The sequence below is a fragment of the Crocodylus siamensis genome, chromosome 3, assembly GCF_052110815.1.
Source record: "Crocodylus siamensis isolate JL-2025a chromosome 3, ASM5211081v1, whole genome shotgun sequence".
In the NCBI taxonomy this organism is placed as follows: domain Eukaryota; kingdom Metazoa; phylum Chordata; order Crocodylia; family Crocodylidae; genus Crocodylus; species Crocodylus siamensis.
In genome coordinates, this window is record NC_143397.1 from 189,348,622 (window position 1) to 189,366,527 (window position 17,906).

The window sequence follows — 17,906 nt, forward strand, 5'->3', positions numbered from 1 at the left end:
CCCTGCCTCCCCCTTACTGCACATGAAGCAGTGTGACAATGTGTCCCACTGCATACTGGGTGAGCAGGGGCCTGCACTGCAACACAAAGTAGTGCCACTAATTTGTGCAGCTACTATTTGTGCTGCTGCAAACACATGCCCTGGCTGGTGTGGATGCAGCCACATGGGCCCAATCTAGCTATGACTGGAGCTAATGGAAAGACTCCCTATGATTTCAGTGGCAGGACAAAGGGTTGGGGTGGCTGTTTCTTTAATCATTTTACAATATATTTTTAAATGGTGGTGTGTTTTCTTTCAATCTTATATTTTTATTTCAATCTGTTTTGTTTAAGCACTGTTCTTTTCTCTTTTTTTATAGTCCATAAGTATGTTGTCTCTGTACACATTGGTGACCACTGGGGAGCAGAAACTTTTGCAAATGTTTATATCACTGTTTATGGTAAAAGAGGAGACACAGGTGTGAGGAAACTTCAAACATCTTTGGTAAAAGGAGAAAAATTTCAAAGGAGAAAGGTAAAAAGTGCAATAATGTTAAGTTTTCTTGCATAGTATTTTTTTTCTGATTATCTTCTAATGCATTTTGACTGAAAATAGTCACCAGCTCTTGATTCATTCTGAAAACAAATTTACTTTACAGATTTTCACAGCTGTTAAACAAAATTATTCTTTTCCACCTACATGCCGAGGTGTTCCACAGATGATAATCGGGGTTTCATCTGTGTATGTAAAGGAGCTTATCAGTGTCAGAGTGCTTGTGATCACACCTCTCAACTTGTTATAGCTCAAATATGGGTTCCAGTATGTGACACAGACCTAAAATTAGTGACAGGAAAATTACTTATGCAGGAAACTCAATGGCTGAAATGCATTGCTTTAATCTAAATAGTTGTTTCTATACACCTGTTTCTTTATTTCTGATATTAATAATTGTCAGTAATAAAAGATATTTTACTTAAAGCAGAAAATGCCTTTGAAAAAAGTTAAACATGGAGAGTGAATAATAAAGACTGCTTTTTCAGCTTCTGTGCATGAGAGTCTTCCTGAAAGTTCGGTTATGAACAGCGATTGCCTATTTTACTTCCATCATTCTTAAACAAGCAAACAGTTTGATTTCTGCAAAGTGGTTTCATTTAACAATTACATTGAAAAGAATAAAACTAGCACTTCATTATTTTAGAAAATGCTTTCTTTTAATTTCTACATCTATCACCCTTTTATTATTGATTATTTGCAAAGACCAAACAGCACTATGCCATGTTTAGATTCAAGCACAGATTTTTCTAAATAACTTGTAAATTGAGAAAGAGCTGCTAAATTCTACTTGCAATCTGACTGTCCAGTATTAAATGTTTAAACAGTAGATATATATTTTTATTTTCCTAAAGCATTTTTAACATCACCAAAGATAAATTGCTTTGCATTTTTAAAATAGAGTTTAAATAGCATTGAAGGTATGAGGCACTGTGGTAACCCCATAGGAGTGCTTCACATAATTATTTGTTAACATGCCCTTTTAATGTGCCTTTATTTATTAAGTAATTATATTTATGAAGATCTTCAAATGCATAACAAAAGTAGGCTGTTAATTATTACCTGAGGCTCCACTCACTTGTAGAAACTCCACTCACTTATAGCTTAATTCAGTGTTTGAGAGGCTGCAAACTTTTTATAGTGCTAATCCAAACTCATAGGCCATTACTTACCATACTGAGGGCCATTTGACTTTGTTTAGGCCAGTGGCCCCATCCTTTTTGGAGGGCATATCACAAATTTGCTCCATACCCTCTGAGTGCTGCACTGATCCTCTTCTGCTGTCTGATCTGCTCTTTAACTTTCTGCTCTTCCCCCCACCCCTTCTCATGGTCCCTTTCCAATCTGCTACTCTGCTTTCCGCTTCCTACCATGTGCTTCCTGGCCAACCTGCTGATGGGCTTGCAACATACTAAGGCTGCCCATGCTGCAAGTTGACCACTCTGGGCTTAGGCAGTGTATAAACCGGAAAGAGACCTAAAAAATGAGCAGGACTGTAGTCTGGCATTGAATCATCATGTACCCGTCTCCTTACTATCCACATTTTCTTAATCCTTTTCTGCATTCTTTACTATCCTCCTTTACTTATCTCCATCATCTCTGCATTATTCTCTATTCTCTTCCACTTCCCCTTTCTGCTGCCTATTCTCCTTTTTATCTCTTCATGTGTCTCTTAGGCTACATGTAAACTGGTTTAAGTGATCAAAAACTGGTTGAAACCTGTAACAGAACAGATGTTCAGTGCACATAAACTGGTTTGAAAATGGCTGAAACCAGTTTGAGATAAACCTGGTTGAATGTAGTATCAGGCTTAACTGATTTGGCTCAAACTGGTTTATGCAATGTCTGTCTCAAACTCCTTGCAGGTTTAAGCTAAATCAGAGTCCCCCAGCATCCCAGCATGCTCTCTGGGCTGGGTGGTACAATCTGCTCTGCAGCAGGGATAGCTCCTCCCCTCTGCTCCCTGGCTGCAGCTCTGCCAGAGACTTGCAGGTGCAGCAACTTCTGCCTGGTTTCCTCCTGCTATCCCCCTGCTTTTCCCCTTCCCATTACCAGTCTCTGCTAAGCAGGGATCCCCCATCCCCTCTGCCTTACACAAACACCTCAGCCTTAGCTAGCAGACCACATACTGGCCACAGTCTGTGCTGTGGCAGACTGCAGTGTCAGCGCAGGGCTTTTTGGCGCTAATCAAAGCTGGTAAAGTCCCCTCATTCCTTCTTTGTTTAAGAAGAGTTTAATGAGAGAGGCTGTTTGTTTTCTGATGGGGTGATAAATGCTGATAACAGAGCATTTATCATTCAAGAGTGGCGGGGGGGGGGGGGGGGTAGAACCCTGCCCTAATCCTGGCTGTGCCCTCGTCAGCTCAACTTTGTGCAAGGGAAGGGAGTGCCCCGGGCTTCCACCCTGAGCCACTGCAGGCATGTGCCTGAATTTTTGGGATGACTATGCAGTTACAAAGTGATTCAGCCTAGCCAGGTTATATCAGTCTACAAAGATTGATCAGTTTAGCTCAGGATTTTGAATATCTGTCCCTAGCCTTAGTCTATACTCCCCTCATCTACCTGCTCTTTTTAAAATCTTAATTTTCCCTATCTGCTTCTCATTTTATAGAAGACAAAGCAAGACAAAACCTTTTATACATGACAAAAGACAAGTTTCTCTGTTTACTCAGAGAGAAGTCAGGAATTTAGCAAGCTGGGTTATTAATAAACATACTTTGTCCAGACCTTCATTTGGGATCCTGTTAATGAATGTTTGTATAGTAAATCCTGGAAATCAGGAGTTTTCTGTGACTTCATCATAACTAACATCTACCTTTAGTATGCAGAAGGCTGAGGAGAGTGTGTTTTTTAACATAATTTGGAATGACTAACGTTCCAAATGGGCCAAAGATCAAATAAGCTTGCAGTCATTCTTAAGAATAGGCCTGAGCTGCAGTGCCTAGAAATCCAACCAGGATTAGAACTTTCTTACAATCAGAAAGAAGATTTTGTTTTAAACCTCTACAGGTATAAACTATGCAAAGTTCAGTTCATGTTCTCAGTGCAGGTCCCCTGCAGTTTCCCCTGAAGTTTAGCCAGATCCAGGGCCAGGCTTTTGGTTAAAGTTCTTCTGTATTTAGTGCATTTTGCATTTTGTACCTGTTCTTTAAACAAGAAACACTCTATTCTTGTTGCTTTACTGTTTTTTGCTCCTTGTAGGTGGATTCATTTTTAGTCGAGGCGGTTTCTCTGAGTGATTTGCAAAAGGTAGTTCTAGGGCATGATGGAGAAGGTTACGGGGCTGGTATGTACCTCAAGATGATAACAATCCAGGAATCACAGGACTCTGAAGAAGAATGGATATTTCCGTGTTGGAATTGGCTTGATACTCACCTAGGAATATGCAACAATGTTTGTGAGATTAGAGCAATTGGTAGGTTCTTTTGCAACAGAACTGAAGTTGCTTCACCTTGCTTTATTTATATTTGAATTTGGCTAAAGATCTCTAACTTTGGCACAGTGCCATTAATGACTGAATGAGGGGATTAGGATGTGAGAAATACACCTCATAAGTGTCTATGGGTACCTAGACACATGCTCAGGAGTGGGGAGGGGCCATTTTAATTAGAGAAATTCCCTGACAGCCGCTTTAATTAATACAGCTCACCATCATGTGTATTAAGTCTACCACATTTTAAAATGGCCATGGGTCACTTTAACTAAAGCTCATTTAGTTAAAGAACCCCATGGCCATTTTAAAGTGTGTGTGTGTGGTGGGGGGGACAGCCACTTAATGCACATGACAGTAAAGCAATGCTGGAGCATTCCAATTAGAATATGGAACAGACTTGATTAATTGAGTTTGCTCTGATGTGTTCTAATTACTATATGAACCAGCATATCTATAGGCCGCCTATGATTTTAGCTTTCTATTCCATTAAAAGCTGGTTACAAATCCAGAGGAACGTCTTTATGTGCAAGCATCAGTTCTCACCACAAACTTGTTCTACAGTTCAGAGGAACTTAGTCTCTGTTCAGTTGCTGCCTATTGTTGCAGAAATATTCCAAGTTAAAACCAGGGTGCATTTGTTTGATTTGATGGGAAGTGTCAACTGCATCATCTATGGGCAGTCCTTCACCTTTCACTTCCAAAAAGTATAATATTAATCCAACCCATTTAACAATAAAAGGAAAAAAATTGTGAGCACACCTTCTATCCCATAAAAATTATTCTTAACAAATAACTGCACTCATGTAAATGGACCTTACAAGTAAGATCTGGAAGTTAAAAGCTGACTCTTAGAAATGTGTCTGTGACAAAAATATATACATTTCCCTGAGTTGTTTTATTCATCATATGAAGTATTTGCACAGGACTGTTTAAGCAGATTGCAAAAGTAAAGGGACAAATAAAGCAGTCTGTCCTAAATTTACTCAAGGGTATTTTAACATTCCTTTATGAAGGACTGTGTGATATGTGTCTCGAGCATGCTTCACTATATTATCACAAGTTCACCTGTCAATATTATACTGTTTATTCTTTGATATGGTACACTAATAAAGGGATTGCATTTATGGTATGTATTTTGTACCAGGTATCACTATCATTGGAAATGTTGCCTTTTTGAAATGTAAAATGGGTTTTTAGTGACATTCATCATTTCTGAAAGAACAGTTAATTAGAGTTATGAAGGAAGCTGTATATTCTTTAAAAATTTCTTCTGAAAAAGAAGGTAAAAACAACTTTTATCAAGAAAATATCAATGAGTCTAAAGTTTAAAATGCAAAAGATCATTAAGGCAATTACATTCTTGGAAACAAAAATGCAATAAAGGCTGTTCTTAGTTAACTGTTGCCATAGATACAAAATAACCTGCAAATATAGCTTTGTTTGTATACTGTGAAACCTATGGTCCTAGTATACTATGTCTTTCTCTCATGCTGTTTTCATTCTCTTTGATTGTGTTTAAAGGTAAAAGATTGATTTCTAGTTCTAAACTGCCTCAACCCAACATGCAGTCCTCAGGTCTGTGGATAATGGACATCGTTGGATCTGATTTGAACATTGAAATGGATCCAATACGTCTTTCTTTCATCTTTTATGGAGACCTGAATCACAGAGAGTTGGCACTTCAGATTACAGGAAAAGAAACCCAGATCAAAGTAGTTCAAACTTCTTCTTTTAACAGAAAACCTCTAAGAATTGTGTAATCTTAATTCCTGTAGAAATATTTTATTTTAACTAATTTGCATTTTGATATCCAAATTTTTCTGAGAGATTTGGAACATTTTTTCATTTGTGTCTGGAAGGTTTTACATGCATATTGATGGTAAACAAATCCTTTGAGTTTCAAGGGTAGTGTGTTTGATCTGCTGATCTATGTGATTGTACATGCCAGGCTATAGACACAGATTCCTGTGTTTGTATAATAAATCCTGGAAAACAGATCATGTTGGGGGACTTCAGAGAACATGATTCTTCATAACTCATAATCCATAGTAAATAAAGTCAGGGATAGCAACAAATTTCTGGAGATCAAAAGATTTGATGAAGAGATGTTTTGTTACTTTGTTCATCCTGTACTTCATCATTTATTAAGCTGTGTCTGCAAACTTCCTTCCAGTCAACAATGTCTTAAATGTTTTGTGTTGCCTTGTGCTACTGTCTTCTGAACCAGAAGCGGTGTAGCCATGTCTGTGTAATGCAACATGGTGCTAATTAGCACAGGGAACGAGCTAATTGTCATTGTTACTCAGAAGTGCTAACTAACCTACCTGAAGTGCCATGTGAGCACGGCTACCCTGCTTCTGGTTCAGAAAGCAGTTTGCCAAAAGTAATGTAGTTGGGACCATTGCTGCCTGGTAAGTGTAGACATGCCTAATTCTTCCTTCCTTCCAGCAGTCTAATTCCCTCCTTCTTTCATCCTTTGTTCACAGCTAGTCCAGCCTCTTGCTTAATGCCCCCTCCTGTAGTCCTTCATCTTTTCTTTTTCTTCTCCTCACTGCCCTCCATTTTCCTTCTATTATCCAGCCGCTTCACTTTTATACTCTCTCTGTCACCTTTCCTTCTCCACAGCAAGTTAAATGCCAATAAACATTTGAGACCCATATATATCCAGTAGCGATCCTACTGCTGATCCCACATGCACCCTTCCCTTTTTGGAATTATAACTCCTTCCTAGTGTTGGTGCTGTTGGATCTGGATTTAGGACCCAGAGGCCTTGTTCTGGGGGTGGGGGAATCTGAGGACCCACCCTCAGACTGACCACAACCTTAACATTCAATAATAAGCAAATGTATTGATACAGAAATTAACAGAAAATAAACAATACATACAATCAAGCAGTTGTATATATCTACCAAATTCTAGGGCTGTCATCAGAGTCAAAGTACATCTGGCCAAGACAGTCTTCACTCTGAGGCTGTCTCTTAAGGGTCAGATCTCAACATATCGGCAGTCTGGAGGTAGGATGCCGAGGCCCACACCCCCTCTTCAGTGGGGTGCATAGGATGGGCTGCTGATATGCCCTCTGTCCAGGGTAGTCTTGGGAACTGTTCCTGGGAGACAGGGATGGGAATGGAGAGGGAGGGAAAGATGAGACAAAGGGAGGGACCCTTTGTTACTCTCAAATCTCTGCTTTTGTATTCCCATTCCTTCTTGATGACTCTTGATCTGTGGCTATCTCTGGTTGGTTATCCTTGTGTGGTCACACATCTATGTAGCCTGCTGGGCCTTCTCCTAATTTGGTCTGTTCCCCCAAAACCAGGGCTCAGCCCCGAGGCCTTGTTAGCTGGTGCCACTTATCTTCTGTTATGGAACAGTATGGTATATGCTCCCAGTTCCAAGATTTTCCTCTACTATTTGTCCTTGTTGTGTTAGACAGCCTGTCTGCCTTGGAGGCTATATGGAACCCTATGTGCAAGACCCAAGCTCTTTAGAAATCAGTTGACCCCAGCTGCCCATCCTGAATCATTATAAATATATATATACACCTATAAGCCAATTCTCCCAAAACAAGTCTTTAAATACCATTTCTAAGTCAACAGGTGCAATCCCTAGGCCTGTAACACTTTTTGACACTGCTCTCTGTTCTGCACATACTACAGTTGTAGCAGGAAAAGGAAAAATAATTAAAATTAGCACTGAACAAGCAGATTTAGACTTGTAGTTCCTCCTAATAGCTGTGAAGGAAAGAGAGGATCACCCATTACTGTCACAATACAGAGAGTAACAAAGATTTAATTTAAAAAGAGCCAGATTTTTCTTTTTTTGACTGTAGCCTTTTAATATACCTGAGTGGTAGGATTTTTCTTTTCTGTGGTTTTTTTGTGTGTTTTGTTTTTGTTTTTTGCACCCAAGCTGCCTACCTCCATAACCATGTTTGAAGGAATATTTACTGCAGAAGGCAGATTTAAGTGACTATTACTCCTAGAACCCTTGAACATATCACTTAGATCAAATTGCATCTCTACAGTATGACAAGTTGAAGTACCTTTCTGATGGCTTATCAACCAGGGAATAAATGCTGCTAAGCTGGTGGTCTACCAACAGGTGCCTTTGATATTCAGAAATATTTAGCTTGTTGAAGTGATGAGTGCGTTTGCCTTTTTTTGTTCAGAATACATGAAGGAATAATCAAATGCCATTTTGCTTCAAGTTAGCTGAAACATTAGAAGCTATGGGCCGAGACTGTAGTTCTCATGGAATAATAAGAGGGGTTTTCATGAAACATTACAAATTCATATATTAGAGCAGTGATCCCCAGCCTTTTTAGACTCAAGACACCCTCAGAAAATAGCAGTTCTTAGCTTTCATTCATTTTTTGACTATAGAAAGATTAAACTGCACCCCCCGCCCACCAAGTTCTTATCTTGCAGAGAACTCAGGAAGACCACAACAGGTCAGAATGGTTTTTGATACTGTGGCTTCCTGTTTGAAATCTTTGGTTTTATCTTATGAATCACGTGTAGGTGTTTGCATACTTAACAGTGCTAACACTGGCACCCTGTGACACTGGCTGAAAATCACTGGATTAGAACATTGATTAGTGGAGCTGCACATGTAAAATGCATTCAAGACTAGAAAACTTGAGAAGAACTAGTGACAATGAGTCTGGCAGGAATCCAGGAAAAGCAGAACTATTTCAGGGCACAGGTTGGTTAGAAAGCAGACTTGAATTTATGAACAAAAAGTTACCTCCTGTGGTTGTTCCTGCCGTGCTGAAGTAACATGGTTTGTGTACATCCTTTGTGAACAAACATGATTGCAGTGAAGAAATATTCAACTATTATTCACTAGCAAAAACAATCCAGCTTGACCCCAAAATGCGATCAGTTCCTTGGCCAAAGGTCAACAATATATTCTAAATACAAAGGTTGCACCTAGCCCCACATTGGAGGAGCTGCCCTTTATGTCGAGGAGGGAACTAATTTGGGTAGCATAGTAAGTAAATCAGTGGCTCTTAAATTGTGGTAAGTGGCTATTTGCAGTGAGTAATGGTCAATTAACATATGATACTCTTCTTGGCTGTCCCCTTTCTCCCAAGTGCTGCTACCAGCAACAGAAGAGCTGTGACACCTATATAAAGAAGATGGAAAAAAGGAGGGGCAAGTTTGGCTGTCTTCCCCAGGGCCTTCTGCTACATAAATACAGATACAAAGCAGTAGTAGATAGCACAAAGTAGTCAGGAAACATGTTTGGGAAACACACCTAGCTGGGCTGATTGTGCAAGAAGGGAGGCAGAGAGAGAATGTAAAGGAAATAGATGAAAAGCAGATATTTAAAAAAGAAATGAAATGTTCCCTGTCTAGCCCTGAAGGAAAAATAATTCCTTAAATACAGTTAAAAAATTATGACCTCTTCCCTATATTACTTAGCTGCATAATGTTATGTGTAACTGGGGAGCTATGCAATCACCAATAGAAACAGAAGTGATCTGCTCCAACATGAATGCAAGGGGAACTCACCAAAGGACAATCTGTTTCAAACTGTGACAAAAGTCTGAGTGTATTAATACATTGCCTTCTCTCTGCATTCTCCTTAAAAATGAGTTATTTTACCTAACATTTGCAATTACCAGCAACATTTGTTTGGGTTGTACAATGAAGGAAACTTTTTTTACGCAGTTAAGGGTTTACTAATTTGGACTTCCATACAATGAAAATCTAAATGATTTTTCTGTTATCAGGTTTGAGATGAACCGTTTGGTGTGTTTCTGATCAATAACATGTTTGCAAGTAGTGCACAGCATCACTGGGTATTGCTGGGTCTAATTTTGTTCTGTATACAATTTTCCCCAGTGACCCTCATGAAAAAGTCACCAATTCTCTGTTAATCAATCCTCTAGAGAGCCTTTTAGCTCATTCAGTTAGCAAATCAATTTTGTATTGTGTACAAGAGAAAAGGTAACAATTATAAAACTGCCATGATCTTTATTTCTTATGTGCATCTGGCAACAAATTAGACCTGGGACTGCTAAAATAATGATGTATTTGACTTCTCTTTTCCTCACATAGGATGAACTAGCAGGCATTGGCTCAGTCTACAAGGTTCGAGTAGCTGTTCCACAAACCAAGTTAAATCAACCGTGGCACTTAGACTTACTGCATATGAAGCACACAGGCACTGACCAGGAGATGTGGTTAGCTTTTGACTACTGGTTCAAGCCTAATGAAGACACTTGCGTAGAACTGCCAGCTCTCTATGCAGATCAAGATCCTTTGCCTGGTAATCTAAGCCATTTTTTTTTTCACTGAGATGCAGGCACATTGAATATATGAGTTCATCTTATGTTGACTGCAGTATATGTTATATGCAGGTTTCCAAGAATGTCTTAAGAATGTAATCTCAAAGATGTAGCTGTAGATGTTTAGGGGTAGCAAAAGCAGGATGCTTGCCTGGGCATCTGCTCCAATCTTTTGAGACTGCAGGGAGGCGGGAAGGTAACCTTTGATGGTAATATTTTTTCCTCTAGAATGGAAATCAGCTCAGTTAAGTCAATCCTCTAGCAAACTTTACAACCATTGATCCTGAATCAAACATACCTCATTCATTGAAGATTTTAGTTTCTTTCATATTTTGTCAGTCGACAACAGTGAGTTGCATTATTAATATTGTAGGTTTATTGATCTGAAGAATATAACAGGTCATGGAGGAAACAACTGCATAAACTCAGAACCCGTGCAGACACAAAATAGCTGTTAGAGGTATTATGTACTATCCAGTATTACAATAATCTTTCTATTAAAAAAGAAACATTATATATGATCAAATAACTTATTCAGTTGATTATGAATGGTAAAATCACAAAGACTGCCTATACACATGCTTTGGGGTCAGGCAGTGTGTTTTAATTAGAGTGTGTGGCAGAACACTGTTGGTGCCTGCCACTTCAAGGGCTGGAGCAGGCCAGCTGCTTGAGTACAGTGGCTGGAGCAGGCCAGCTGCTTGAGTACAGTGGCTGGAGCAGGCCAGCTGCTTGAGTACAGTGGCCATTTTGAGACCCAGGATATATATAGGGTGAAGCAGCAGTTTGCTGCTGGCAGCTGTGAGAGAGACATCAGCCAGCAAACCTGAGGTTCAGAAACAGCTTGGAGGTTTATGGGTTGGGGCTATGGGGATGGAGCAGGCTCCTGGTCCTAGGCATGAGCTAAAACTGCACCCCGCTGGAGATGGATGGCCTGGTGGGGCTGTTCGTGGTGGGACAGCGCCCAGGAAATGCGAGGCCAGTTACCACCCCAATGAAAGGTGGATCAGGGCACCTTAATAGCCCCAGCCCCTACAACTGGGTGGGTAACCCTGTAGTAGGGCCCAAGAAGGCAGAACCATGTAAAAGAGTGTGGGCTACTTGCTCAGATGCCTGACTTGAGACACCTTTGAGTGGTCAGTGCTGGAGCCAGGACCAGAAGGGTCCAAAGGGTCAGGGGCCCACCATGAGGGACACTCAGAACTGAGGGCCTAGGGTTCCAACTGGCCTTGGAGGTGAGGCCAGGGCCTGTGTGGCCAAAGGTACCTGGGGGCCACACCCAAGATGGGGAAGAGTGCAGGGAGCTAGGTAGGCCAGAAGGTGAAGTAGGCCACCTAATTAGGAGGGATCCAGACTGGGTCCAGAGTGAAGGGTTATGGGGCCCAGTGTGGGCCAGAGATGTTAAGAACCTAGATGCCATCTGTGAGGCATGGGCTGCAGTGTAGGGGAGGTTCAGAGTCGCATTGGGGCAGGAAGTGGTCAGCCTCCCACATAATTAACACCATAATTATGCATCACCAAGGCATGGCAGGTGAAGAGGCAGGTGGTTAGCCCAGAAACAGGTGAGCAGGCCAACTTCTAACCAGCCCAGGGAAGACCTTTCACAGAGCAAGTCCTGGAAAGCTATTCTAATTAAAACACCTCACTACCACATGTAAACTGCCATGTACATTAAGCCCTTGCAGATTTAAAAATGGCCACAGGATACTTTATCTAAGCCTCATTCAACAAGGTTTAGATAAAAAGCCTTAGTGGCCATTTTTAAACCTGCAGGGGCTTATATACATGATAATGAGGCCATGCTGATGCTTTCTAATTAGAACATGGAGCAGACTTCTGCTCTGACACATTGTAGTTAGAACGTGAACCAGTATGTGTATAGGCAGCCAACAACTCAATAGAAGCCAGTAAATGGTTTTAAAAAATCTGTTCTGGTTAATATAAATGGTTATTTGCTGTAGTGTTTTATTGATGGTGATGAGAAGTGTATAGTACAGCAACTATTATTCCAGCAAAAAAACTACCAACTTGTACAAATACAGTTTTTCCACAAACAGTAAAACCACAAGTAAATTATTTACCATATTTACTTAAATATGAGATAACTATGACTATAAGATGGTTCCCCAATTATTAGATTCTATTAGAAGTGCGCAAATACATTGATCTGATATCAGATCGGCACTGATATAAAGAAATTTACTATATCAGAAATTGGCCATATCAGGCCTTTAATTTGGCCAATAAGTGGCCCATGCGTGTGCGCTACCACAGCACAGCCAGTGAAGAGCAGAGCCTGGCAGCATGGAGAGCTGCTTGCAGTCGTTAAGTCTGGTGTGGTGGAAGGGGAGAGGGGAGAGAAGGGGTGGGGTGGGGGTTCAGATCAAGGCCCCAGCAGTAAAAGATGGTATGGGGCTGGGGCAAACGCTGCCCAGTGGCAGGGGACAGCTACCACCACTGGTGGGAGCTGCTATTTTGCTCATCTAGGAGCTGCTAGTCCAGCAGCTTGTCTGACACTCACCTGCTCATCTGGCAGCTCCCACCGCTGCTCCCATCGCTGGTCTAGGAGGGCATGGGGGGCGGTGTATGGACCTGCGTGGGGTGGGCTGGGTCCGGGGCTGTGCCAAGCTCTTCCCAGTGGAGCGGGCCTGTGCTGGGAAGGGGCTACAGTGAATTTGTAGCTGCAGCCCCCACCCCCTTCCCAGTGCAGCCCCACCCCACCAAGAAGAGCTTGGTACAGCTCCAGCCCATCCCACACAGATCCAGGGTCACCTCCCCCATCCATGCCTTCTTGGATGAGCAGCGGGAGCCGCTGGGCAAGCAGGTGAGTGCCAGACCAGTGGCTCCTGGATGAGTGGTGCGCAGCAGTGGGGGTCACCTCCACCCTCACTGTGCCCCCTGGATGAGCTTCAGCTCTGTCCCATGCCCACCCCACCCCAGTCCCAGCCCCATTCCTCCCTCACCATGGGAACCTTGATCTGAACCCCCAGCCCCTTTCCTCCCCACTCCTCTTCCACCACACCAGACTTACCAGCTGGAGGCAAGTCTCCACATTGCCAGGCTGGGTATTGGAAGTTGGATCGGTATCAGCTGATATGCCTCCTTAAAAATTGGCTATCAGTATCAGCCCCAAAAATCTCTATCAGTGCACCCCTAGATTCTATATATGGAAAATGTATACATTTATTATAATTTTCCAGGCATAAAATACAATTATTCCAGGTTTGCTTTGAATTTGTCCTCCTTCCATTGCTACAGCAAAGAAAATAAATCTGGAGGGTCACATGCCCCCCCCTTGCCCTTGCCCCTCCTCAACTGCTTCTCCCTGAAGCCCCTTGCCCCTGTCCTTACTGTCAGACCCTACTCTCCCTGAACTAAGGAAGTGAGGGGCAAATAAGAAAGCACAGACTTCGAAGTAAACACATAAGCAAATTACTGTGAGTACTTAGTTCATCCAGAACTGATGTATGATTTTTTGAAATTGCTGCAAGTTTTAGCAGAGGTACTCCATAAAAACACTTTTAAGCCACATTTTTGTATTTACTTGTATAAAGCACAAACTATAATATGAGGTCACAGTTGGTGTTCTGTGTCCAGTTTTGGGCCCCATACTACAGAAACGATGTGGACAAGTTGGAGACAGTCCAGCAGAAGGCAGTAAAAATAATGAGGGGCCTGGGGCATATGGTGTATGAGAAGAGGCTGAGGGAACTGGGCTTAGTTAGTCTGCAGAAAAGAAGACTGAGAGGGGATTTAATAGCAGCTTTCACCTACTTGAAGGAAGGTTACAAAGAGGATGAATTCAGCTAGACTGTTCTCAGTGGTGGAAGATGAGAGAAGAAGGAGCTCTGGTCTCAAGTTGCAGCAAGGGATGTTTAGGTTAGATATTAGGTATAAAAACTTTCTCACTGGGAGGGTTGTAAAACACTGGAACAGGCTGCTTACAGAAGTTGTGGAATCTCCATCTTTGGCAGTTTTTAAGAACTGGGTGAACAAAGCCTTGGCTGGGATGATCGAGTTGAGGATGGTCCTACTTTGAACAGGGGGTTGGACCTTCTGAAGTCATGTGCAACCCTAATTTCATATGATTCTTTCTATGATATTAGTTAAAAGATAAAAAGCTCATGATATACCATAGCTCAGCAATTCTCAGTATGTGTGTGTACTCCAGATAACCCCCACAAAGGATCCATGTAGTAATTTGCTTCTCACTCATGATTGAAACTGGATGTTTTTGCAATGAAACTTGGGATCCTCCAAAAATGTATATGCAGATGAGGCACAGGACAACCTGGTCTGACTCCATCATATATTATATTCAGTATTTTTGTCTAATATAGTCCATATGTTTTATAGTTATGCTCAGTGTTGGCTACATTTAATTAGCTTCATAGTTGGTTTCCATTACTGAGCATGTGCTGCTTTCAGCACCAGTTTAATGATAGACAGTGTATTTAATTAGGTTTCTTTGTAACGGAACGTAAGATGAGGAGCTTTTTCCCAGGCTGACTAGCAAAGAAATTCTTGTCTTATATTTGAGTAAATATGGATGATATGTGATATTGCAGTTATGGCCTGATGATTTTTACTTTGTTGCTTACTGAAAACTTCATATATAGTCATTTAAGGAAACACTTCCCATCTATTCAGTTTGGTAGAATAAAAAAGATTGATATAGGTAGGTAGGTTGTGTATTGAAAGTACTAGTGACAGTCAAAATCTTATTGGCTAACAGAAAAAAAATGATGGTCAGTATTTCTGTGAATCCCTTTTCTGTTCACCAAAAAAATTATTGTTGTTTTGAGGATAAGCCAGGGTCAAAATAACACCAGAATTTAACAAATGCACATATGTATCATCAGCATACATTGAAAGTAGAGCTCACAACTGGGTGCTCCAAGAATAAAGCATGGATTCTACCACCAGCTTTAGTTTTCAGTTTTAAAGCCAACCAGAATCAAGCAATCCTGAAAAACAGTTGATCAGTTCTTTTTACACTGTAAGTAGCAGGGGTACATATCCATGATAGCGAGAAGACTGGAGTAACTCTGGAATTTATCAAATATGAGAATTTTTGGTACCAAATTTGGGTGGTTTTCTCCATGTCTGAACAAAATTTAAAAGTGTGTTGAATGTTATTATAATTTCAGAAATCTAAACATTTGATCATGTGTATAGGCCCAGTTTAAAACAAAGTTTAGAACAAAATCAAACTCTTGAATATGGAAGATACCAAAACCAAATTTACTAATATACTAGTTAAGAACCACAGAGATGTCTGAAAATGTAAAATAGAACCATTCTTCTCTGTTTGCTGCAAATAAATTAAAAATATATATTTTCTTTGCGTTTTTATTTTTATTTATTTATTTATTTATTTATTACACACAGAAGACTGATTTTTAAATAGTTTCCTAAAAGGCAGTCCCTGATATGAATGTGTCCTTGTTAGGAAATTCACATAAAGTTACACCTTTCAAAGACTTCATGAACCCAGATCCAAAGCAGATCTAAAGTCCTCAGTCCTGCAATCATTTCTTATTTCTAACTTTAAGCATGTGAACAGTTCCTATAACCTCATGTGCCCCTAGAACCAGGGGTGATGCCATTTGTATTATTTGTATATATGGCTTCATGTGATTTTTATGAGCTAGAAACTGTCATTTCTGGTCCATGTTTTCTGCTTCTTGTCTACAATACTAGTTCTGCCTAACATTTTTTAATTGCCAGCTTTCCTTGCTTACTGATGACAAAGATGCTCTGCAGTTACATTTGATTGCACTCATTAGTGCCCTGAAAGAGACAGCAAGACATGGAGATGTCTTTAATAAATCCCTTGGTAGCACAAGCTCAAATAGAGTAAATGCTTTTGAATAAACTAAATCACTGCTCTCCCCAGGAATATTAAGAGATGTATACAAATCTCTTCTGATAGCAAAGTCAAAAAACCTGAAAATATATAACCACTTTGACAAGTGATTGTGATTGCCTAGTTATAATGTTGACCATATCAGTATCATCACATCCATTCTAACCTTTAGTTTTTATTTGGATTTGGCAGTGGAAAAATTATAAACATCCTTCTTTAGCTCTATTTTTTCCTAACCTATCTCCCCAAAAGAACAAGGAGATGTACATTTTCTGTTCACATCTACTGTCACCTCACCAATCACAGCAGGGCATGTTGGCTTCAGGTCTGTCTACTCTCTATGGTCTCAGCTTTCAATTCAGCTTGCCTATTCTTTTTTTCTTCTTGATCTGAGGGAAGGGCCAACAGTATAAAACAGGTAACATATGCTGTGCAGAGCATAGGCCAAGAAGGCAAAGCAAAATTGGATTGGCTTTTCCCAAAAGTCAATTCTTACCCCTGCTTCCAGTTTTAGAAATTCTTCTTCCTTCTTAGCATGGTGCCTCCTAGTGACCATATCCAAGTAACACACACACAGTATGAAACAGCTGAGGTCAAATAAAAACCTCACATAGTTGGCTTCAGTAAAGTTATACAAAAAATAAATTTGTAACCAGGACATTATTTAGTGTTAAGTTAGTAAATAATTTTCCTTTCTTTATAAGAAAGGAATCATCTTAGTTTTTTTCTTGGGGGTTGAGGAAAGAGGAGAAATAGGTTTGACTGTTTTTAAGTTATAAGTTTTGAAAAGTATATGAGTTGTACTCTGTGACAGGAGTGCCGCTATTGGAGCCGCTCCAGGTATGGCTCCACCCTCCTGTAATGGGCCAACCGCCTGCTTACTCGCCTGCCATGCCTTGATCTTATTTAATTAATAGATTGCTGTAATTAGCAGGAGGCTGCCCATTTATACGTGCCCCGATGACAGGGGGCGCTATCTGCAGTTCCTTTTCCTCCCGTACACTGCAGCCCAAGCCTCGCGGATCGTGGTGGTATAATTTGACTCTGGCCCTGTTATGCCTCAGCCCTCCTTTTGCCTTCGGGGCTCCTCACCACCCCTCTGCACTCTCGGGGCCTCTCTGCACTCTCGGGGCTCCTCTGCCCTCTCGGGGCTCCTCGCCATCCCTCTGCACTCTCGTCTGCACTCTTGGGGCTCCTCGACGCCCCTCTGCACTCTCGGGGCTCCTCTGCCCCCTCTCTCTCACTCTCTGAGGGCTAGGCCAACGTACCCCGCAAAACACTGTGCCTTCTCCAGCACCAGGAACCCCTGTGCTACTGGGGAGTCCCTATGAGGCCTCCTCTGACCCCTAATAGCCTCACCCGGTCCTCCGGTTAAACCGTAAACACAAAACACAAAGCCCCCGGGCTATAACATAAAGCTAAAACTGTCTGGTCAGAATCCCTACCAGGCAAAATACTCCAGCTCATGGCAGCAACCCGCGGATACTCATGCAGCCAAACTTTGGCCTTCTGTCTGCACTGGCTGAGCTCCTCATTCCTTGGCTTCCAGAGGAGGAACTTCCACCCTAGCCTCCTGCCTGGGTTTAAGAAGGGCTAACCCCTGTCCCTTCCTGTCAGGGGGTTTCGCCGGTTGCCCCAGCAACTGGCACCTGTGCTGCCCTGGTGACTGGCAGCTGCGCCTCCCCCTTCTCACCACTAGGGGCCTCTCTTGTTCTCAGGCGCAGGGCACCTAAGTGCTCTGCGACATACGCACTCTGTGTAGGCCTTTTGGTTAGCTCA

General features: G+C 41.5%; 1 protein-coding gene across 1 annotated transcript in view; it reads left to right on the forward strand.

Moving 5' to 3' along the window:
• LOC149869243 (lipoxygenase homology domain-containing protein 1-like) overlaps positions 1 to 17,906 on the forward strand; it is a 270,001-nt gene that overhangs the window by 156,671 nt on the left and 95,424 nt on the right. Inside the window, exons 33-36 of the mRNA XM_090037326.1 lie at positions 359 to 513; positions 3,732 to 3,945; positions 5,485 to 5,675; positions 10,029 to 10,239. Coding sequence (XP_089893452.1) covers positions 359 to 513; positions 3,732 to 3,945; positions 5,485 to 5,675; positions 10,029 to 10,239 — 771 coding nt within the window. The remainder of the gene's footprint in view (positions 1 to 358; positions 514 to 3,731; positions 3,946 to 5,484; positions 5,676 to 10,028; positions 10,240 to 17,906) is intronic.